General features: G+C 38.1%; 1 protein-coding gene across 3 annotated transcripts in view; it reads left to right on the top strand.

The window, feature by feature from the left end:
• Positions 1–25,601, top strand: part of DLC1 (DLC1 Rho GTPase activating protein) — a 419,765-nt gene that overhangs the window by 299,156 nt on the left and 95,008 nt on the right. The window contains exon 6 of one of the 3 annotated variants that reach the window (XM_047715944.1): positions 16,006–16,392. The exons of the other annotated variants lie outside the window; for them this stretch is intronic. Within the exon in view, the coding sequence (XP_047571900.1) occupies positions 16,006–16,016 (11 nt within the window). The 3' untranslated portion in view covers positions 16,017–16,392. Of the gene's footprint in view, positions 1–16,005; positions 16,393–25,601 lie in introns of those variants that run through there. 3 annotated transcript variants of the gene reach the window in all.

Here is a 25,601-nt window from a genome sequence, read left to right as displayed (position 1 = left end):
AACTCCAAGTCAGCCAGAAGTAAGAAGATATGATTGGTGGCTCCAGTTTGAAACTGGAAGGTGAGAGAAGGGTCTGTAACACATACTGAATGCAGAACATCTTCAAGAAATATAAACGTAATACAAACATCCTGCCCACACTTCAGATCTCGTGGGGAGACATACCTGACCCATATCCTTTAGCCAGAGAACAACAATAGCTTAAGCCAGTGATTCTCAACCAGGGATCGTTCTGGCCATGTCTGAAAACATTTTTGTTTGTTACAACTGGAAGGTACTACTAGCGTTTAATGGGTAAAGAGGCCAGGGATGCCAGTAAATTTCCTGCAACACACAGGATGGCTCCTGCACAAGAAAGAATTCTTTGGTTCAGTGGACCAATAATTCTGAGGTTCAGAAAGCCTGGATTGTATGTTACTAGGGTATATTTCAGGGAAAGAAGAGGCAAATGTTGCAGGTGCTCTCAGGAAGACTACAGGAAGGAAGGGACCTTTCAGTGAGTCTTGGAATGCAGGCAGGTCCCAGTGGGTACAGGGTTGGGGCAAAATGGCCAAGAGAACCTTACCAGTCAGGAGTATAGCCAGTGGGAGGAAGTAGAAATGGATTTGCGCAAAGAGTGTGTCATAAAAGGAGAAGCAGCAGCTAGAGAAATGGTTTAGAATTCAGATTTGGTCTCTGACCCTTTTCATTCTACTCAGCAGCTGAGTGGCATTGAGCAGATCACTGGGCCTTCCTGAAATTCAGGGTCACCCTCTGTCAATGGGGATAATTTTAATCAAATGAGATCCTCTCTGTACAAACAACTGTGTAACTGAAAATAGAAAATATTGGTGTTAACTTTATCATTGTGGTTGTTACCAGATTGAGTTTGTTCCAGAGTGTGAGGCTTTGAAAGCCCAGCATGGAGAGGGGGTTGGGTCTCGGGAGCAGGAACACTGTTAGTGGGGAGCGATGTCATGGAAAGTTTACTCGGATACAGTGTGCAGGGAAGATGGGAGCAGCAAGGGAGCATAGTGAGGAAAATCATCTAGGACACCTTTCCAGGGAAATAGCATGGATGGATGACAGGTGCCACAGGGGAGGCAGCTGGCAGAAGGCCCTGTGCCACCACGTTCACTGGCAGCTGCCTCCCCTGTGGACCCAATTCCACAACCTGATGGCAGTTGAGTGACTTGAGCAGCTCTTCCTGAGGCACGCTGGGGGATGTCATGGCTTTTGTAGAAGTGGACAGAAAACTGGCAGGTCACTCCATGACCTTATGCACTAGCCCTGTGTGTTGAGTGAAAACCACCTGTGGTTTCTAAGACCAAGTATTTAATATTTTCTCATCAACGTGGAACTCTACAAAAATACGGATTTTGTATTTTCCTTGAACTTTGTTTCACCTTCAACAGTTCTACCATCGCAATATTTCTTGAAGCAAAACGAATAAAGAAATGCATTTTCATAACTCTTGGAGGTTTAATTTTCCCCCGTTTAATACTTGAATTCAAATTCTCCCAACCTGACACCAAGGCAGAAAATTTCCCCATGTTAATTATTTTTAATTTAAAATAATTTATAAAAAATAATAATAATAATAATAATTTATTTTATAAGACATTTGGGAAATGGCCCAGCAGCTTTACTGTGCTAAGAATGTGGAGAATGTGGGCTCCACATGTAAGCTTCCAAAGGGCAGGGACTTGGGGTTGTTTTGTTCACGGCCTTAATGCTGGTGCTTAGAACAGTGCCCGGCCCATGATAGCACTCCATAAATTATTTGTCGAATGAGTGAGAGAATGTCCAGATGAACAAGAAACATAGGTTGTTTGTGCACTCTCCCTAGACGATTGTGTGATTGATCGAGTGCCGTGTGCGTCTGTGGTGCTGGGTATGACAGTATCTGACCCCCAGTCATGAACTAAGACTGTTATCAAAGCTGTCTCACTGAGACCCATCTATTGTCACTCATTCAGGGCCACAAGCACTCAAATCAAGTGTTTTCTTCTCTCCCTTTTACCTCCTCTGGAACCCAGCAGAGGTAAATCAGTAAAGTTGGAAGTCGAGGAAGATAAGAGCACAAAGGAATCAAATCCCACCCCCACCCCAGCCCCCGGAAGTGGTAATTAGTTTGTCTCCCTACACCTTCCCCCAAGAGTGGCCTTTCCATGTTCCTGAAGAAGAAAACATCCCCGGGGAGGGCTTGCATCTGGCAGGACTGTTACACTCCAGTCAACTGGGCTGCTACAGAAATAAGGGCTCTTCAGTAAGACTTGACAGTACGCCAGTTCCGCCAATGATAAGAAAAGCCTGAAACACCAAAAAATCACCACACACCACCCGCCCTGTTTCCCAATGTAGGGCTGCAAGGCCACCAAACCAAACAAGTAGGACAGCTATCCTCAAAGCTTGCCAATATAGTTCTGTAAATGTTTAAAAAAAAAAAAAAAAGCTTTCCTAGGAACAACAAAAAAACACTTAATAGATCATTGACGGGTGCCCTCCAGAGTTAAGAGGTCCCTCACTGGCACATTTTCCATCCTCATTAGCCATTTTCCTTGTCCTGAATAACATTTTTTCACTTTCTACATCAGCTTGCAGGGTGTTCTGTAAGATACTTGAAGAAGTCTTTGTTTGGTAGGAGGGAAGCCCAAGGATATTTTACTCAAAATATGTCTTCTTATAAGGGAAAGCAAGCAAACAAAAAAGTTATTTATTCTGAGATGCATTAAATTATCGAATTCTCATTAAACATCAGTCTGAGATTCTACTGCACAGTTGGAGCCTTACTGCAGACAAAGTAAGCCTCCTAAAAAGTGAGAGTTCATCATTGAAGAGGAGTTCAAGAGAGGAAGGAATCTGCCATGGGGTTTCTCTTCTTCAGTTTCAGAACTGATTCATGGGAAAAGCCAGCTTTACTAGGTTTCTTTTTTAATGCTATGCCCTTGAAAATAGTATATTCTTGGGTTTAAAACCAATAATTTTCCAACATCTTCCCAAAAATCTGGAGTCCTAAAATATTCAGTGAGACCTTCCTCTTTAATCTTTATATAGAAGTATAGAAGAATAGGGGCACCTGGGTGGTTAAGTCAATTAAGCATCTGCCTTTGTCTCAGGTCATAATCCCAGGATCGAGACCCACCTCGGGGCTGAGCAGGGAGCCCATTCTCCCTTCCTGCCCTTCCTCCTGCTCGTCCTCGCTTGTTCTCTCTCAAATAAATAAAATCTTAAAAAAAAAAATATATATATATATATAGAAGTGTGTGTTGTTAGGTATACATATTTCAAGATTATAAAGTATATCCGAGGTTGGAGTAGTGTTCCGGAAGGCAGTGCTGACTGTGAGTGAGCCTGTGTGCAGTGGGCATGGCTGTATGGAGGTGTGGTCACTTTGCATTCCTGAGCTACCTGTAGCCAGTAATCATTCCTGAGGAAGACTGTGTTTTAAAGTTCATTATTAGGGTATTTGTAATGTTGATGCTATTATGCAGAGTTTGTATGCTTGTCTTTAAGATTTTATTTATTTATTTATTTATTTGAGAGAAAGAGACAAAGGATGAGCAGAGGGCAGGAGAGAGAGAAGGAGGCTCCCTTCTGAGCAGGGAGCTGGACATGGGGCTGGACCCCAGGACCCTGGATCAGGACCCAAGCCCTAGGTAGATGCTTAACCGAGTGAGCCACCAGGACGTCCTGTGCAGAGTTGTTATTAAAAGTCTTTCACCTTGGGACGCCTGGGTGGCTCAGTTGGTTGGACGACTGCCTTCGGCTCAGGTCATGATCCTGGAGTCCCGGGATCGAGTCCCGCATCGGGCTCCCAGCTCCACGGGGAGTCTGCTTCTCTCTCTGACCTTCTCCTCGCTCATGCTCTCTCTCACTGTCTCTCTCTCAAATAAATAAATAAAATCTTAAAAAAAAAAAAAAAAGTCTTTCACCTTGTCTCTGAGTGAGACTAAGGAAAAGGTCAATAAATTAATATAAGTAATATAAATAAAGGTTATTCATTAACTGTGGAATTACAAATAAATTATAGCTGTTAAACTCTTACTCCATTAAACACCTTTTCTTGAAATTTGAAGATTTAAAAGGAAAGTAGAAGCCATTTTTAAAATCTACTACAGCAGATAGAAAGCTACACAAATAAAAATCAAAACGGTGCCCTAATGTAAAGCAAATGTTGATCAGGTCAAATGAAAATGAACCAAGTCCAGAACTAGAAAAAAAAAAAATTTGGTCAAATGGAAAACATTTCTGGACTTCTGTCTTTCAGACCTGCCTGCCTTCCAAGCTGTTATATGGTGATATTGAAAATATTTCACGTATCACAGAGATAACACGAGGATGAAAGGCATGTTTGAAGTTCTTGAAACTATTCTGAGAAAGCTACTTGAGAAAACATAAGCACCGTCAATAATACCATAGTGGTTGTCCATCATTAAAACCAGGCCATCACTTTTCATCTGTTTCCTCTTTTTCTGATAATATTTTTTGACATTAAAATACCACATTATGGGGCACCTGGGTGGCTCAGTGGGTTCAGCCTCTGCCTTTGGCTCAGGTCATGATCTCAGGGTCCTGGGATGGAGCCCCGCATCGGGCTCTTTGCTCAGTGGGGAGCCTGCTTCCCCCTCTCTCTCTGCCCACCTCTCTGCCTACTTGTGATCTCTCTGTCAAATAAATAAAAGTCTTAAATCATCTAAAAAAAAAAACACATTATAATGAACATTTTCTTTTTATTGTTAGTTAATCATTTTCTTAATCAGTCTTCTTTTGTAAAATGAGGGCCAAAAACAGTGCCAAAAGCAAATCCTCATAAACCAATAAAAGCAGAAAATGTGGTTGTAGGAAGACAACAAACATGGATTCATTCATCCAGTCAGTCAGTCAGTCAGTCTGAGTGAGTCATATCAAGCTGTGGTAGGCACTAGACACGTCATAACCTGTGCAGGTCTAGGGGAGGATCAGGGATACAGACAAGGATAGAGGGAACTCTGGAAGCTTGGGAGGCCAGCATGGCTGGTCATCTAATATGATCAAAATAAACAACGCCATTTATTCTGTAATTCAGCAGAGATGGAGGTCTTTGTAATATTAATTTAAATTTTCCATAAAGTGATTACATATTAATAGTGCAGTCTGTTTAAAGTGGAGTCACTGGCTATTTCTTGGGTATCAGGCGTGGTACTAGCTGTTTGTAGGAATGACTTTCCTGTGGTGTGTTAATGTCCTGGTTATGATTTACTTAACCTCGCTATCGATCAGCTTTAGCAATGTGTCACTTCTGTTAACTTTTCATTCTAGAATGCTGATATACAGAGTGCATAGGATCATTTTATGTACGGAGACTTGATGTAGCTATACAGAAAAAAACACACCTCGGTTTAAGGATTTCTTTTTTTTTCTTTCTTTTTAATGACAGCCCACTTTTTAGATTTCTGTTTTATAGCTATCATGCTGTAACTAATAGTTCCAATTACAAGGAACAAGAAAATAAGAAATTGACATTTCCCCTACCAGTAGAGATGTGGTAGTATTATATTACTTATCTAACAGGCAGAGGGAACATGACTAGTATTTGTTGATAACTAATATAGTAGTTTACAATGAGTTTTAGGAAACAGATCAATATTTATCTTAAAAGTTCCTTGAAGAAGATATTGTTCTTCTTCTATTACCTTTTATCCCCTTTTTCTTGGTAGTTAGAGGTCTATACAAATGAGAAAGCCAAGACTCCATTCATTCCAAAGTACTATTACATTGCTACAGATGACCTAGAATAAATAGCTTAAGGTTTATGTGTAGATCTTCAGACTAAAGAAAGATTTGAAAGCAGCAAGAATGACAAATGCTTTATGTGGTTATCATTTTGAAGTTAACCAATTTATTCAAAAGATGTCAAAAAAGATATCTAACTACCTAACCACGGAAAGGTGGAAAACTTAAAGTGGTTCTATTGACCGTGTGCCTTGCAGTACCGAAGTATCAGTGTTGGAAAAGAGCATTTCCAAGGGGCACCTGGGTGGCTTGGTGGGTTAAGCCTCTGCCTTTGGCCCAGGTCGTGATCCCGGGGTCCTGGGATCAAGCCCCACATCTGGCTCTCTGTTCAGCAGGGAGCCTGCTTCCCTTCCTCTCTCTCTGCCTGCCTCTCTGCCTACTTGTGATTTCTGTCAACTAAATGAATAAAATCTTAAAAAAAAAAAAAAAGAGCATTTCCAAAACTGATTTAACATGGGAAATGAATTTGCAGAAATGGTTTTGAAATATGGATCTCTATCAAAGATCAGTTCCTGTTATTTCTGCTCACCTAATGTCCCTTATAATTTATTAGCAGCCTTAGTGTATTTTGATTTCTTTATTCTTCTGAAGTTTTGCCTCCATTAAATATTATAATCTATGTTGATAGACTTCAGTGCTATAACCTTTGATCTGCTTCTTTAATGACTATTTTTGTATTACTAAAACAGTAAAATAGCCAGAATTGGAGTGGGGGGGGGAGCATTTGCTTAGGACAAAGGAACAGGAGAGAGATGTGGGAATATGCTGTGTTTTGTTAACTGTTTTTAAAAAGAAAATAAAGGCAAGAAATTAGCAAGCAATCAATGACAGACGAGCAACAAGTCTGCTTTTCCTTCCTTACCCGTCCTGCAGCATTTAACTATAGAAACTTGAAAGGAAGAAAAACACACATGCACACACACATTTCCTCTCTACCCTCCACCCCCAAAACACACTAAAATTTATCAACTGTAATATTTACATTTGAAAGCCCATAATTGATTTTAATTCATTGCCTTAAACTTCCCATCCCCCTATTTAACATTTATAGGATTTTGTTATTTTATTTCTATCTTCTTCTGTGGTATTTCTATGAGCAGTAGCATATTCTGTAATCTAAAATAACCTTTAATTTTGTTGTTAGACTACTGGGCAGAAGTCATCTAGCTCTTGAGTGAATCTATCTATATCTCATCATGACTTTATTATTCTCTACTTAGAGTTGCATATTCAGTAACTCTCTCGAAGGACGAGACTTTTAGGGGAAAATTATATGCAATTGTGGAAACTCAGACTGCATACAGTGCATGCATTAAGACACCATAAAATCTCTAGGTACTCTTTGTTGGTATATCTACAGCTATCTCTAGAAAGGATTGACTGTTCACAGATATACACACATACATTAATATATATCAAATAAAAAGTCAGAGTCTTCCTAAATAAATAGTTCTCTCCCTGCCCAGCTACCTCCCAAAACACCCCCCCCACCCCCGCCAAGGGAGTATCTTCTCTTTAAAATTCACTGGCTTTAGAAAAAATAATTAGAAAAATAGAAGTCCCAGAGTGCCTGCGTGGCTCAGTCTTTAAGCGTCTGCCTTCAGCTCAGGTCATGATCCCAGGGTCCTGAGATGGAGCCCCACACCGTTCTGTATCTGGATCCCTGCTCAGTGGGAAGCCTGCTTCTCCCTTTCCCACTTCCCCTACTTGTATTCCCTCTCTTGCTGTCTCTTTCTGTCAAATAAATAAAATCTTTAAAAAAGAAAAAAAAGTCCTCAGTGACCCTTAACATTCTTTATTTTTGTATTCTTTAACATTCCTTATATTCTTTAACATCAAAATAAGATATTATATGAAATATAATTAATACAAACAATATAAATGGCATCCTCACAACTTAAGCTCCAAATAATGAATGCTGGACAATTAATTTTTCTTTTTTGATAGGTTTTATGATCTTCCCCCATCATCAAATCTTCCAGGTTTTAAAGAAATATTTATAAAACTTTCTTGCTTCTTTGTATTTTTATTAGGCAAACTAAAATGGATATGTATGTGTGCGTGTGTGTGGTCTGGTCCTATATTCATATGTCCATTGCTGTTTTAATTTTGTAACTCAGTCCCTAAGTATCTGTTCCAAAGTCATGACTCATGATTGATCTGAAATTCTGAACATTGCAGCAAGGAAACATAAATTTGATAGAATGTCAGATAAGAAGAATTTAAAGTTGGGAGAGTCATCACTGTACATCTAGGCAATTTTAATCCCAAAACCAAGACAAGAAAAGTAATTGTACTAGCTTTTTAAAACTGAAACTGTGAATCTGAAACTTTTTTATAAGATTTAATATTAATATATAAAGCAAACATGAAAGATGTCTACTTTTAAGGTTGAGTTTATTTTACTTTTTATTAGTGTCCCCCAAATATTTTGTTTTCCTATAAATGTTATTAATTTTCAGAGACAGAATCGTGACAGAACATGCCTCAATTGTCTTTTAAATCTTGTCTCATAAATCTTTGTTTATCAAGAGGTGGCATCCTGATTCAAACTTCAGTTTATTTTAATATTTGATTTTAAAGGCCAGCAGGAAAGAAGAAGATGTGCAACTTGATACTGACAACATTCAATTTTTAATTTATTTTTATTTTTTTTTAAGATTTTATTTATTTATTTGACAGAGATCACAAGTAGGCAGAGAGGGGCGGGTGAGCGGTAAGCAGGCTCCCCGCTGAGCAGAGAGCCTGATGAGGAGCTCAATCCCAGGACCCTGAGATCATGACCTGAGCCAAAGGCAGAGGCTTAACCCACTGAGCCACCCAGGTGCCCCAACATGCAACTTTTTAAATAAATCATGATACAAAATTTTCCATCCAGTCTAACAGTTATCCAAAGGATTCTGCTGACATTTTATTAATAAATCTCTCCTTTAATGTCTTGAATACCAATAAGAAACTGCATTTTTATGTTTTTAACATGTATGTTTTAAAATTACTGAAGCGCCTCATTTAGAAAAAATTTAACAGGTGAGAGAACTGTATCAAGATTTTTAATGTTACTTATGGGAGTTTTAATGGGTGGTACATACACATTGTTTTCCATAGTAAATTCACATAACAAGGCACACATTTCCAAAATATTACAAGAACGCCTTGTATGAAACACAAGTTGTTGTTTGTCTTATAAAGCAGTTGCTTCCTCACCCATTGTTCAAATGTCACCTTTATCTTAGAGAAACACATTATATATAGACTTTTGAAAAATGTATGCTCAGTTAACATAATAGTGACAGCTACTTGTCATCACAGAAATGTCAGCAAATTTGAAGTATTTGTTTTTTGTTAAAGAGAAATGAGTCTTTAGGTTCAGGTTCTTTGCAATGAGATAAGCAGTGAGTCGCTGTATGATAAATGGTTTCTCTGGTTACTCCCTACCTCATTTCAAATACTGTAAAGAACTCACTATACTAGTTTTTAAATTAAAATATTAGAATATCAGTGTCAACCTATAGCATTTAGTGCACTTTTGGCTTTGACTTCTTTGCTAAAATAGCTCATCTATTAACTTTCCAATGTTGTCTCTATAAACTTAGCCTAGAATTCTTTCTGTGATTAAATTAATAGTTTTTCTGCAAAATATTATTTTTATTGAAAGAGTCATTTATTGAGAATATCACCTCATTGGTTTTTCTTTCCTTTAGTGACTTGCAATAAAAATGGGAAAGTAATCATTTATATTCCATCATTGAAACAAAATTTAGCAAATATTATAGTTTGAGACCTGTTAGAAACATCTGTGCTTTTATTTAACTATACCTACCAAACCTCTTACACTACATAATTTGTTACAAAACTTGTTTCTTCAGTCTTTAATGATGTTTACTTTGCATTTGTCACCAAAGTTTACTGTTAAAGGAATGTATCATAGCTTGACATCATATTGTTTTTCAAGGATTCTTTTAGCCATTTTTATCTTGGCATGAAAGACAAGTGTTTCCTTACTGTACCTTTAAATCATGAGTAAAAATTTTCAAGTATGGCTCCTAAACGTTTAGCATTAAATATTAGGTCGCATATCATATAACCATTCATCATGGAAGAAATCAAGAGATTATGTTTTGTATGTGTAGGCTTAAAATTTCTTGCTAATCATGATGACCTTGTTCTATCCTTATCTGATACCTCAAGACACATTTTTCCCCCCAGGTCAGGCATCACTCTGAAAAATAGTAAATGTATATTAATATTTTCATAATCCTTTTGATAATTTCATGGCAGAGAGGGGATGGACACAGACATTTTTCCAAATCTGATTAGACTGTTGACACATTAAGAGTTCATATTAGGAGTTGAAGAAATATTAACTTCTTCCTCTTCACTTTGTATAAACTCACCAGTGTTGTTTTCAGTCAAAATTCTTTTCAAATGCAATAATATATCTTTTAGATCCCTTAAGTTTACCAGTGTTTATCTACAGGTAAATTGAAACCTATTTGTATATCCTAAAAGCAAATGAGTATCAGATACTGACAACCCATCCAAGCCATGAAATTCACGTTCCTCCCTCAGTAGACATGACATGTGGAATGAAGGTGTGAATCAGTGTCAATCTGTATAGTAAATATTAGCAATGCCTAATGTCATTCTCTGTTAATAAAAAAATAAACTATAAATAGAAGTTATCGTATTTTCTGCCCAGACCCCAAAGGATCCTCTTGCATACTTGCTGGGGTGCAAGACTAGGTCTTTCAGGGCCGCTGCCTTAGAATGAATACTAGCTACTCTTAGAGGTGCAGATGATGTATGTTAGACCACACTGCAGACTGAAATGATCTCTATTTTACTATCTACAATTAAAACTTGCAGTGCAGTTTGTTTTTGCTAGTGTGACCACCCAATAATGCCATCTGGTCTATAACAGTTTCATTTTTATATGTGATCCCAAAATGCTCCATTGCAAGACTAGCCAAATTCAGGCAGTATGATCAAGAAGGTGCTACGAAGCAAGCCAATTAGCATCATAGTTTTGGTTACAGTGCAAAATACAAGGCAGGTGCTTGTACCATTAACCAATTGAAAAGCATTCTCTCCACTTAGTCATATGTAAAGGCAATGAAGGAATCTGACCACAAACATTCTCATAAAATTTTAAAAACAGTTCCCTGGCTGAGTTAATAAATGAGTGGAATGGTTCAGAATTTCCAGCCAATGTGTGACAAGTAATTGATGAAATCAGCAAAATATCTAGTGACCATTTAAAAAGATGTTATGTTTTCAGGTGATTAAAGTGCAGCATTCTTTTGCCAGTGATTTAGTTCATTTGTAAGGTATCCTACTCATAATGAAATGAAATAACCATGACTTTAGCTTAATAAAGTATTTTATTGCTTTTAAAACCTGTGAGGAGATTATATATATATGAAAATGTGTGTGTGTGTGTGTGTGTGTGTGTGTGTGAGAGAGAGAGAGAGAGAGAGAGAAGAAAGAGAGAGAATGGGTAAAAGGGCTGAACTTAGCTTGAAATTGCCTACATCTACAATCATTTATTTTTATGTAGAAAGTTTTTCTTTTAATGTGGAATTTAAGCTTTACCCATATCAATATTGATCAACAGAACACTAAAGCTATCTCTAAAGTCTGAGGGAAATAGTGTGTTTAACCTTAATCAATGCTAGGAGTTCTCATTACCTTGACCTTCAAATAACTGAAAGTGAGCTTTATTCACTCACATCAGAGGTTAACGCTACCCACAGATTTTGTTTTCCAACTTCCCAGCCCACACAGACGCTATATGTTAGCTCACACAGCAGAATTTTATTAGTCCGTGGGTCCATTTGTCCTAATACTTGACGTTTACTACATCGAATGAAGACTTTGGAATTATTTCTAGCTTTACTATAATATTTTCCTTAATAGGAATCTCTTCCCCCTGAACATTTGTGCCCCGCCAAGCCTCAAGACTCTTCAAAGCCATTCCCATGATAGGCATACTACAATGATTCTGTTGGCCAAAATCACATCAAAGACCCAAGAAGTTAATAATGCTTATGAATGTGTGCAAGACTCATAATGGAGTCTCACTTTAGGGTAGCAGAGTCAGGGAAATGAGTCAGCACAAACCATTTGCAACTCCCCTAGTGCAGAGACTGGATTTAAAATTCACACAAAACTACAGTTGTTTTCTTATCATGTTATTTCCCATCCATTTTATTCTGTTTCCCAAAAGGTAAGGGATAGGAGTCCTATCGCAAAGCTATTTTAAAAGGAATTTCCTCTTCTGCCTATAACCCTGAGGAACACTTGCCTTGAAAGTAAGAGCTTGTGTTTACAATGGGTACAGTGGAGGGGATACTCTAGAGTAAACAGGCAAAAAGAGAGGACAAGACCCCAGCCCACTCCATCTGTCACTTTTGTTCACATACAGTTGACTCATCATTTAGACAGGACCGTATACAACCTCCAGCTTTGTTCAACTTCTTTTCAGAGAAAATTCGATCTTCATTTCACTTTCAGGAAATATCCAAAGTTAGAAATACAAATCCCCAACACAATTCCAAAACTGCTGGAAGGAATCTAGACATTTCTTGTCACTGTTATTTCCCTCCCCTGTTTCTAATTTTGCAGTGAATTCCTTATTCATTATCTTGGCTGAGGAGAGCCTAGGTGTTGTTTGAAAAAAAAAAAATCATCCAAATAAAAATTTGAAAAGAAGTAAGATGGTGATTATTGACCTTGGATACTAGTTTACGTCTAGTATCTTATAACCTAAAATGGAAACCATAGATACTAGTAACTGAACAACAGTTAAGTGAACACAACCTAAATACTATGATGTCAACACCATCTTTGGTTTAAAAAAGGACAAAGAGGGATAAAGTATGTGAGGTGAGTGTTCATGAGATGAAAAAGTGTGAAATTTACTGTCCTATTAATTTTTCATGAAAGATTGACTCTAAGATCTCAAGTTGTCCTTGAAAAGGGAAGAAATGTAATGTGTTAAAAAGGAAGAAGCTTCTGATTTGATAAGAGTAAAGTCGTGATATGGGAAGTGAAATGAATGTTAAATGGATGGACAGATGGATGAATAAGGAATGAAAAGAAAAAGAAGCCCGAAGAGAAGTGAAGGTGACAAACAGGTTAGGAAATATGAATAAAAGAAGGAAGGTAATTTAAGGTCTGGAAAATAAAGACCCAAGTCATTTGGCTGTGTTCAGAAATACTTCATATACAGCAGTCAGGGTGTATTTTGGGGAAACTACTAGGAATGGGTAAGTTAGTTGTGTAAAATTATAGACAGTAATGTTCAGAATATATTCTAGAGGTTTTGGAGTCTCCAAAAATCTCAGTGGCATAAATTGTTTTCCTTCTTAATTGCTAGACTACAATAGGATTTAAATAACTATAGTAGTGACTGAATTTTAACCTAATATATTAGGAATTAGAAATTTTTCTAATTTAGAAAATTAGACACATTCTTGGGTCTATTTTCAAGTTCTTGTAGTTGTTAAATATCACCATCTTAAATATACTTTTTTTTTTTTAAAGATTTTATTTATTTATTTGACAGAGAGAGATCATAAGTAGGCAGAGAGAGAGAGGAGGAAGCAGGCTGCTTGCCAAGCAGAGAGCCCGATGTGGGGCTCGATCCCAGGATCCTGAGATCATGACCTGAGCCGGAGGCAGCGGCTTAACCCGCTGAGCCACCCAGGTGCCCCTTAAATATACTTTTTTAATGAAGTTCTTGATTATTATCACAAGGCATAAAATATTTATGAAGCACTTATTCCTGTTCATGATTTTATTTTGTTTTTATCTGGGTTTTATACTCAGGTGATCTTTACAAAGTAAACTGTAATGAATATTTTTTTGCATTTTTTTTATTCTACATGCAGAAAGTTCTTAACATAGCTTGACATTACATACTTTACCGTTTTATTTTTTCATATCAAAGTTATTTCAAAAGAGAATGGCTGCTTTGAACACTCTGAAATGCAATTCTGAATGCTTTCAACAACCTTGAATGAAGTCCCAAACAAATCAGAAACAGGTTGTTTGGATTTTTTTTTTCTTTTTTTCCTTCGATTGTCAGTTCGCTTTATTATTTGAAGGGGGGGGGCAAAATAAAAACCCTGCTCGTTTCATAATGACTATTCACAGGAAACCCAATGTATTCAATCATCTGAATCAATTCCATCTGTCTTCTGTGCTCTGTAATTATAGTTGAGGCCATAAATGGAGAACCGCAGCCAAACCTTGGTCCAATGGTTTGCATGGTGTCAAAATGGAAACCATTCTTGTAGACAGTATTGATGTCCAAAGTTGCACTGAGGAGAGAAAACATCAGTATTTCAGTCTACTTTCATTACAAATATGGATTCCAAAGCCAGACTACCTCTGTATGAATCACAGTTCTGCCACTGTTTAGCTGGGTGACTTCAAGCAAATTTATAACCATTCAGCACCTCAGTTTTCTTATCTATAAAATAAAGATAATAATTTACAGTTACGAATAATCTTGTAAGATTATTGTGAGAATTAAATGAATTGATACATCTAAATCTCTTAGAACATCGCCTGGCATATTGTAAGCACTCAATAAATGCAGGCTATTGGGGTCATTGTTGTCACTTTTCTTAAAAAGTTTAATTGCCACCACTTTAATAAACAAAAACATGGTAATACTTATAATAGTTAGCAAAATTGAGCATCATAGCTACGAAAGGTGCTATGAAAAGTGCTGTAGAATAGAAACAGCATGAGCTGGAGGCAGAAGACCCAGTTTCAAAATAAGCCTCTAAAACTTATCAGCTCCATGGTTTACTTTTTTACCCATTTCTCTGACCTCTGTGTTATCATTCATGAACACATAGAAATAACATCCTCCTCTCACTGTCTTGTATGGAAGGCATATATAAAAATAATTTTAACGTAAAATACAAATGATTTTTAATATAAAATAAGAATGATTTAATAAAAGTCTATATACAATCCAGTAAGAACAAAGAGAAGGCAGTAAAAAGTCTGGACTATTGGAACAGGAGGAAATGATCCCTAAGGGAAGTAACATTTCAAGGGTAGTTCTAAGGAATGAAGAGAAATTTGTTAGTCAATGTGTTCAATGGCATAAGAAAAAAAAAATCATGTTTGAGATCAGTGATTAAGATGAGTTTATATGTGAAAGTCCATTCAAAGCTATAAATCACTATTAGTTATAAATGTTGGTTGAACTTCATGATTGAAATGCCAGGCCAAGGAGTTGCAGGTTTATCTGAGTTCCTGATACATTGGGAGAGGTAACCTCAAGAACCAGAGCAACATCCCCACTTTGCCTTTCTAAATGGTGCAGTTCGAAACAAATGGGCAAGCTATGAATGCAAGAGAATTACTGGTGTCAATTTGGAGTGTGAAATTTTTTTTTTGCTCTGTCCCTTTGCCAATACTACTTTAAAAATTTGTTACTAGCTCAGACCGTGTTCCTGATTATGAATCTCTTCCAGGACTAACATTAGCTTCCAGAAGATCTTTTATTTTCTTGAAATCATTTTTTCTTCAATCTCACTTCCTTTTTTAAAAAAATAAATAAGTGGCTTAAATACCTACCAATTAGGGACTCTGGTCAGCTTATGATAGCTACTGTTAGCAAACTGTGTTGATATAATTGCTTTCAAATAAGTTGGATATTTTCAGTCAGACTTCTTGAAGCTTTCTGAAATGCTGAAAATGGCACAGTGACACATCATTCTCTTTACTCCACTAGATGCCCTTGGACCCTAGGCTAGAAACTATTCCCAGAATTAGATTAAAAGTATGAAATAGATAAGAACAGGACCTAAAATATTTGATAGGTACTCAGCCATCTATCAAAAAAAAAAAAAAAAAAAAAGACTACTCAGTATATATCGTAGGCCAAGTACTTTGCAAGGAGATGTATAGAAAGAACAAGTAGAGAAAACATAAATTGGAGGAATTTTGGAATGGTTTTTAACTTCTCTGAAGTAGTAAAATCAAATTGAAGTCCCACCTATGCCCCCTCTGCCATCAGAGAGAAGTAATCCCAGCTCGTTTCAAGCCATGATTATAGGTGATTTCACTTAAAGACTACTTAAGGATATTTTGCTACTACGAATGTGACGTCACACAGTAAGTAGTATACCATGACTATGAAATTGGGAGAAGTTCTCTTAGTCGCAAGGGATAATCAGCACAGATTACAAAAAGATCGCTGAATAAGAGTTTTCTTTCTGTTTTCAGAGGAAATATAAAATCTGAAAGAAACCGTGAAAGGAGGACCTGCTGAAAATTGAGAATTGTAGAACCATAGAATCATAGGTTGGGAGGAAGCATGAACATGGTACACACCTCATTGTAAGCCTGTAGGGTACAGTTGATAAATGAATAGTCGTCTGTCCCCCAGATAACAGCCCGTGGATCAGTAATAATGGACAATATAGTTTACATCGATGCCTGTTGAAATGAGAAAAATAAAGGCAATATAGTAAAGCTTGGTGTTTTGTTTGAGAGATTGACAAATGTGGATGTTTTATCCTCTTTGTGCTATCATTTTTTTACATAAATAAAATATTGAGGACAAAGTTGTCCTTTCCAACACTACTCTAGTCCCTTTTTCCTCTCCCCATCTGGAGACAAAAATGCTCATGAGTTGATATGTCTTCTTCCTACCTGTGTGTGTGTGTCTGTGTGTGTGTGTGTACATATTGATTGTATGTTTTAATTTACATAAATGATATATCTTTCATAGACTTGAATATATTGAATTATTCTTGATAGCATTCAAGAACTAGCCATTCTTACAGTAATTCTTTTCTGTTCTTCTTAGCTTAAAATGTCTTTTATTTTGTTAAATGGTGACAATTAAAATATCTTTAGTGAGAAAAATCGAAAAACTACAGTCTCTGTTTCTACAGTGCCCCTTTGCTTTTATTTATTTTTTTTCCCATGGTCCCTGAAACCTTGAAGAAGGGGAATGTAATCACAGTTTATCTTCCACATGGTGCCTAAGTGTCCACTTGGACACCTCCAGGGAAGGGATATTACTTGGTATTGTGGTATCATCTCTAAGGAGCTATTAGAAAATAGTCCCCAGAGTCAGTCTGAAATGTTTCCACGTGTATTTTATACTCTGAGTTCACACAAGGAAAAACAAGTTTAATTCTCCTTCACAGAGGCCTTACCACTAGAAAGAGACACTATTAGATTTTCTCTGAATCTTCTTTCCTACAAATTTGGGTATCCTTATTTCCATCAACTATTCTTTATAGAACATGGTTCCAGGAGCCACAAGCTGCATTCAGTCACGTCAGCTGAATTGTTCACCATTGACAGGAGCTGTTTATTTATATATGAAGGCTCAAACCTGCCACTGCAGTTGTTGCTACTTGTAAGAACATGTTTGAGGAGACATCTCATTCGCTTTTGATCTTGCGACAAAATGACTGCCGTCTCCAGTTGCTGACAAAATACGTTAGTCGACTTCAGTGGGTATCTCCGGGTGTCCAGGTAGCTCCAAAACTACTCGGCAAATTGGTAATAAGTTTGGGATTGGAACCCAAAGACTTTGAGGTTCTAGCTCTTTCTTCCCTCAGGATAAACTTTTATGGATGGTATCAGTTCTGGCCAGACGAGAAATCGCTGTATCAAAGGGGAAAAGCACACTCAGTATTTTTCTCAGTATATGTACACCATGCTTTTTAAAGGAAAGGTTGATTTTCCTAGGATTACTTTCTTATCCATAACAAAACAGGATAATTCAAGTGCACAGTGCCCCTTCAAGTTGACTGTGAAGAGGATAAAATTCATCGTTTCTTTTTAATCCCCCAAAACGAATCCTTGTGCTTTTGCCAGCACCACGGGCTTCTGCCTGCCACAACCTTGCGGATCAGGTGTGTTGACTCAGACTCAAAACACCATTTGCAAACGTTTTTGGAACATACCCAATCCCAGCGTACACAGCTCACCAGGGCCTGCTTATACTCCAGCCCTGATGTCTGATGCCATCAGGAAAAGCATTCTTCACAAAAAAATGCAAGGTATTATTTTCATATAATATTCCAAGGAGATCAGTAATGATATGTGCAAAGGGCAAGAGATGATTCATGACTGCCCACTCAGCTCCCAAGGAAGTTTCTGAAGCTGATGAATCATTCCACACAGCAATTGGCACGAGGGCCTTGGAAGCTGTTCTGATGGCAAAAGCAGTCCTCTCACTTTCCTAACGATAGTGATGGATGTCCCCCCGCCCCCTTCCTGGAAAAATACAGCATTTGATAAATATTTTGAGCCCAGCTATGTTTTCTCACTAAGAAAATAAGTGTACATTGAAAAGTTTACTCATATTCTGGGACCAAGTGTTGGCCACTTTCTGTCACCCGCTCTCCATAAATTACTATATTATAATTAGTGCACATCGATGCCTGCACCAAAAATGCCGGTAAGAAGCATGGTTTTACGAAGCTGTGTATCAAGCATGTTTGTGGACTCTTTAGAGATATTCTCTACAGATGACCAGAATAGAGGCTCATTTCTTTCAACGACTTACTTAAAATGGATTGTTGGTTGAAATCCAGTGAGTCCTGGCAGATGTCCACCTCCCAGGGTGCACCATGGTAATTACAACTTGTTGGCATTCTTTTCAGCAATTTCAGGAGGGATACCAAGAATTAAACACACAAAGAGGTTGAATCATCCTTTCATCCCCTGAATGTACTCACTTCCTTTGGTTCTGGCCAAAGCTTTTTGGAAGATACTCTTGTGAACTTCCGTTGCCGGTGTAAGCAGCAGAAAAACCGAAGGCAACAACCAGGAATGGGTGGTTACGGTAGAAACAAGGATCAGTGCGTCCGGCAGGAGGGAGCAAGGGACTTCGGCCACCACTGTTGTGATGACGGTTCTCTCTGTTTAGTGCAGAAGGCAGGTTATCCTTTAACTTTAAAAATATATGGGTTTGGTTTTTTTTTAAACCTTTCTTTCTTTTTTTTTTTTTTAACCATCCTTCAGCCCTGAATAGGAACTCCTCTCTCCTCATTCAAAAAGGATTACTCAAGAAATGTTCCCGATGTCCAAATTTGATAAAAGATATTGTCCCTGATAGTCTTCAAAGGATTCGCCTAGTAAGGGAGAAATATTATTTGTCGAAAAGCAAAAGTCATACTACATGATAATAATATAAGAACAGTCACATGGAAACTCATATTCACTTGCCACATGAATGTGGGTCAGTGAGAGTTCTCGTGCTCTGAGCCCCAGAGGTCTCCACAAGGAAGACCTCAAGGAGGGAAGGCGGGAGTAGGGTTGGATTAGAACCGAGAGGAAGAGGGTGCTATTGAGCAAGGGGATGAGACAGGAAAGAACAAAGTCCCTCAGCAGAAGTTTTAGCAAGAAGCTGACTGTCTTCCTTGCTCTGGCTAGCATTAACAAAGGCTAGGCGGCTTGAGCAATAGAACTTTATTTTCTTATGGTTCTGGAGGCTGGAAATCCAAGATCAAGGTGCTAGCAGTGTTGGTTTCTCCTAAGGTCTCTCTCCTTGGCCTGCAGCCTCCTTATTGCTCTCTCCTCACATGGTCTTACCTCCGTGTACCCGTGCCCCTGGAATCTCCCCCTCTTCTCCCAAGAACACCAATCAATTGGATTAGGACCTACCCTAATAGCCTTATTTTACCTCAACTCTTTTAAGATCTCCTTTCCAAATATGGTATCATTCTCAGGTTGTAGGGGATCCGATTTCAACATAAAAATTTAGGGCGACACAATACAGCTTGGGCACTAATGAAACTCACACTTCAGAAACTCTGACTTCGAGGGGTTTTTGTGAGTGTCAGGGGTTGTGATGTTCAAGGCAGGAAGAGAAGCTACACTGGAATCTCTTCTGTGTACGTGTGTCTGGTGATTTGCCGGGAGTTGTCAAAAGAGAAAGACCCGAATCTTCAAATCTCCAGTAATTCCTAGTGATGTCTTTTCTCATTTTAAATCAATATTCGGTTTTACACCTAACTTTGTATGAGTAGCTGGTATCTTTTTCTTAAAGAGGGCATCATCCAAAATTGTGTAACATTAGGTTTCAAGACACCTGGGTCCACTCTTTGGGTATAAAGTACACACCAGATTTCAGAGACTCATGATGAGATAAACAATGTAAAACTTCTCATGAATGATCTTTATATCAATTACCTATTGAGTTGATGATAGTTTGGATATATTGGGCTAAATAAGCTACACAATTAACAGGAATTTCACCTGTTTCTTTTTTAAAGTGGCTATGAGAAAAATTTTTAAATAAAAAGGTGGCTGCAGGGGCGCCTGGGTGGCTCAGTGGGTTAAGCTGCTGCCTTCGGCTCAGGTCATGATCTCAGAGTCCTGGGATCGAGCCCCGCATCGGGCTCTCTGCTCAGCAGGGAGCCTGCTTCCTCCTCTCTCTCTGCCTGCCTCTCTGCCTGCTTGTGATCTCTCTGTCAAGTAAATAAATAAAATCTTTAAAAAAAAAAAAAAGGTGGCTGCATCATATTTTATTGGACAGCCATGGCTCCAAACTCTCACAACACACCTATTCCAGGCCAGGTGCTTCTCTCCTGCCCTGCTGATGCCGAGAGCTTGTAGGAATGTGAAGACCAAGAGTCCTGTCATCATCATCATCTCCTCCTTCCCCTTCCTCCTCCTCCTCCCTCTCCTCCTCCTTAAATATAGTCGGACACACAGTGTTACAATAATTTCAGGTATACAGCATAGTGATTCCACAAGTTTATACCCTAGGTTGTGCTCACCAATAATCCTATCTTCTTCTGCCTCTATACTAATTGCCTTCTTAATTTGGATCTAAATGTATTTTTACCTAATTATAGTTGCATTTAGTGGTGACCGCCTAGGTATCATCACTAGAATTCCTTGCGTTAAATAGGCTTTTTCTCTCTTGGCTGGAATTCCAATGATGTTGGTGCTAAGAGAAGAGCATTTTGAGTTTGAACAAATGACTGATAAACAAATAAACAAAATGAATCAGTATATAACTTCACAGGAAAAAGCTATTTTAACCTCTGTTGTTGAATAGCTCTTACATAAAAGTCATTCATAGAGAGCTAAAATGCTTGTAATTATTTTATCATAGAAAATTTTTATGCTATAGAAGTGACTTTGTTGAGCTCAAGTCCAATGTACATTAAAGATCTTTAAATAATTGCTTGAGAAGAGTCTTGGTCTAAGGGAGCTGTTTCTTTTTTTAATATTTCATAAAAATGTACATTTCATGAAAATCTGTAAAAAGTCACAAAATGAACACCCTTGTACTCACCATCCAGCTTAAATTAAGTGTCTGCAGTAATTTAGGAAGTCCCTCCCGTCTTCCAGAGTAACCACTGGTCAAAATTTTATGCTTATCATTATTTTCCTTTTAGTGAACATTTTACTACCAAAGGAGCTGCTTTAAAAGCTGGTTCGGCCATTTAAAACTGCCTCCATTGTACGGGCCTGCTTAAAATACTTATCCTGGATTTTATATAGCAAAGTAAACTCCCAAAGCAACTGTTCTATTTTTTATGAATATTTTTTCATTACGGAGAAAGAGGTGGAGGGAAGGAGGGCAAGAACAAAAAATATTATTAACTTGTATGATTGTGCTTTTATATAAGAAAGTGCCACCACAGAGAGAAATGTAATTATTCAGGCTGGAGCTAGAGGGTTGAAGGGCCAAGAAAACACCAGTGAGCCGCCACTGGAAATTGCATCAAAAAATCTGGCACATAATAAATATTCCACAAATGTTAGTGGCTCTCCTGAGGAGGTAGCAGCATTGAATACCTCAAATATTCCCAGGCGATTATGATTAATTTCCTTACTCCTACTCTCTTGATGGTAGAAGTCAAGAACCTACCTAGCCTCAGTTTATTTCCTCAATTCTACCTACATTTTTACATAATGTAAAATTTAATATTTTTGTAAGTGTTGGCTAACTGACTTTCTCTGTCTCTTCTCTGTATCATCTATGTGGTCCTCTCCCAATCCATCTGTGCATCTTGGAATGCATACTCAAAGAATGGTAGAGTGTGTTTTTCTTCAACAGCTCACCTCAGCAAATATTAATGACCACCTGCTCTTTGCCAGATGCTATATTAAACTTGCAAGACAGAATGATGAATATGACCTGATCCCAGCCCCAAAGGAACTTATATTCTAGTGAGAAAAGCAGAGAGGTTAAAGAGACTTTTTCACTCAACAGATATTTATTGAGTACCTAGTATGTGCCAAATGCTCTTGGGCTCCAGGGATACTTCAATGACTGAAACAGACAAATTTTCTGCTGTCTCGAGGCTTAGGTTCTATTGGTAAGAGGTAAACAATAAAGAAAATAAGTAAATTATATATTATGTATACATTATTCTGTTGGAAGGCCGTAAGTGATGTGGGGAAGAAAAATAAAGCAGAGAAGGAGAACAGTGTAGAAGTGCTGAGGGGAAGAGTAATGTGACTGACATTTGGAATCAGGTGGTCAGGGAAGGAGTCTCTGAGAAGGTGACATTTAAGTAAAGACTTGAAGGGTGAGGTGCCATACTGCTCTCTGGGGGAAGAGCTTTCCAAGCAGAGAAGACAGCAAGTACAAAGGTCATGAAGTGAAAGAGAGCTGCAGGTCGCTTTTCCCCCCTCAGATTCCTTCCCACTCCCCCCCCCACAGATTCCTTTTAAAGAAACATCAAAGAGGCCAATAGGGGAATAGGAGAGAGTGAGGGAAAGGTAGTAGAAGAAAAGGTCAGAGAGGTGACAGAAAGAATGCCCGGGTAAGCTACTGCAAGGACTTTGATTTCTACTCTAAGTAGAATAGAAAGCCAGCAGAAGGTTATCAGAGGAGTGATGTTAGTTAACTTAAGTTTTAATGGGATCCATGTGACTGCTGCACTGATAATGACTCCAAAGGGACGAGAGTAGACACAAGGAAACTAGGAAGTTATTGGAATAATCAGACAGGAGATGACGTTGGCTTATAGTAAATTGAGAGCAGTGGAGGTGATGAGAACAAGTTCAGCTGTGGGTATAGTCTGAAGGTTGAGCCAACAAGTTTTCTAATGTTGAGTCCAGGGCCTGAGATAAAGAAAAGAATCAGGAAAACTGGAGTTGTCAGGAACCAAAATGGATAAGACTGAGGGAAAAATTGGTTTTGAGAGGGAGATGAGTTTTTAATGCCTCTTTGTCATTAAGTTTTAATTGCCTACTTGACAGTTGGGTAGAATTCAGGGATGAATTTGAGCTAGAGATATGAATTTGGGAGTTATTAGCATATGGATGGTATCAAGGCCATGACTGGATGAGCTCCCCAGAAAGAGTTTAATTAGAAAAGATATCAAAGGTGTCTGAGCCCTTTAATCCAACATTAAAAGTCTAGGGGATAGTAAAAGCCAGCAAGAGACTGGAAGGTCGTGGCCAGTGAAATAAGAGGAAAACCTGGAGCATGTACAATTGAACATTGAACAACACAGGGTTGAGGCACAACCCCTGTACAACTGAAAACCCAAGTATAACTTTTGGCTCCCCAAAGACTTAATCACCAATAGTTTACTGTTGACTGGATACCTTACTAATAACATAAAGAGTTGATAAACACATGTTTTGTATGTTATATGTATTATATACTGTATTATTATAATAAAGTAAGCTGGACAAAAGAAACTTAAGAAAATCATAAGGAAAAGGAAATATATTTGTAGTACTGTTCTATATTTATTTTTTTTTTAAATCATATGTAAGTGGACTCATGCAGTTCAAAATCTGTGTAGGTCTCTGCAATCCAAAAGAGAAAAGCTTTTCAAGGATGATTATACATGATTAACTTATCAGATAATGCTAATAAGTCAAGAAGATGAAGCCTTGAGAACTCACCATTGGATGTGAGTAACTCCAGATGGGCAGTTCTGGGGAAGTGGGAGAAGGTAAAACGTACCTGGGTTGGGCACAAAAGAGAAAGGAAGAAGTGAAATTGAAGACAATCTAGGGTGGAAGACTCTCACAGTTTCGCAGTAAAAAGGAACAAGGAGATGAATTGAAATAGCTGGAAAGGAAAGTGGATTCAAAGGAGGGTTTTTATGGGATAGAAATAACTTAGAAGAAAAAAAAAATTTGGTGATACAGGAGAGAAGGGGGAGAATTTCTAGAGTCCGTAAGTGGGCAAGGAAGGTGGGATCTAGTCTTTGCTTACACTTGAATGGATGCATAAATGAAATTAAGGACAACCTGACAAATAAGTACATGATGAAAGAGATGAAGATGGTAGGAAATCATAAAGCTGAAGTGTCCCTCTCTCTGCCCCACCCTCCAAAAAAAATCATTTTTACCAGGACACCTGGGTGGCTCAATCGGTTAAGCACTTGCTTTCAGCTCAGGTCATGATCCCAGGGTCCTGGAATGGAGTCCCACATCAGGCTCCCAGCAAAGCAGGAGCCTGCTTCTCCCTCTGCCTGCCACTCCCCCTGCTTGTGTACTCTCTCTCAAATAAATAAATAAAATATTTTAAAAAATCATTTTTACTTACATCTTCCCCTTTAGAACTTCCTTTTGTTCTCATTAATTATTTGAAACACTGTGAAATCCCACACCAGACATCCATAGATACATAGTTCAGCTAAAATGGGAACTTACTGCTGATAAGCTTAAAAATATATATATGTATTTTCGATAGCAAAATAAAAAGGAGCTATTCCTGCATATAAGTAGAAATTCTGAATGAGAAAATAAAAATTCTTCTCTGTATTTATGTCTGATAGAAGAAGTTTGGATTTGGCCATATAGGACAATTCTCCATTTTTTAGTATTTAAATTGATCAGATGTATCCTTTTCAGAAAATTCATTTCATGTAATTGTTTGGGTTTTATTAGGATTCTTAATGAGATACTGGTTAATATAGGACAACATAAGCCTGTTAAGAACTGAGATGAGGGGGCGCCTGAGTGGCTCAGTGGATTAAAGCCTCTGCCTTCAGCTCGGGTCGTGATCCCGGGGTCCTGGTATCGAGCCCCTCATCGGGCTCTCTGCTGAGTGGGGAGCCTGCTTCCCCCCTCTCTCTGCCTGTCTCTCTGCCTACTTGTAATCTCTGTCAAGTAAATAAATAAAAAATCTTTAAAAAAAAAAAGAACTGAGATGAGTTATTCAGTGAACGGCCATGGTATAGCTGGTTGTTTGTTTATGAATGAGTTGATTTAGTGACCAATCCTACAACATTCATTTTCAAAATTTCTTAAATTCAGGTTGATGCTTCTCAGTGAATGTTACTGTCAAGATTGTGTTCTTTCTACTGATGGTATGCTGGTCAAAGGCTCCCAAAAGTGCTTAGTTTGGGGCTCATAATTACAGTAGTTAACCTTTACTGAGGCACTTAGCCTCATAGTCTGTCTGTAGGAGGAGGATTGTTTTTAACGTTTTAATGAGACTCTCCCTGACTTTAAATGAGCCAAAGGTTACACCCTTGTGCAAATTCCTGGGACCCTCCATTATAGAACCTATACTATGGCTACAGAAATGAAAGCCTTGAAAATCAAAGGTGACATCCACTTAAATTCTAAAAGTCACATAAAACTTTTTCAGTGTAGTCATGTTGAACAATTTTTTTTAAAGATTTTATTTATTTGGCAGAGAGAGAGATAACATAGGCAGAGAGAGGGGGGAAGCAGGCTTCCTGCCAAGCAAGGAGCCCGATGCAGGGCTTGATCTGAGGTCTCTGAGACCATGACTTGAGCCTAAGTTGGAGGCTTAACCCACTGAGCTAACCAGGTGCTCTATGAAGAACAATTTTAAATGTAGGCTTACTATGGCACATTTGGAAAAGAGCAAAGCATTTACTTAATCTTCTGTGGTCATT

The sequence above is a fragment of the Lutra lutra genome, chromosome 2, assembly GCF_902655055.1.
Source record: "Lutra lutra chromosome 2, mLutLut1.2, whole genome shotgun sequence".
Classification (NCBI taxonomy): Eukaryota; Metazoa; Chordata; class Mammalia; order Carnivora; family Mustelidae; genus Lutra; species Lutra lutra.
The sequence above is the reverse complement of the archived record's forward strand: the minus strand, read 5'-3'. Positions and strand labels throughout refer to the sequence as shown.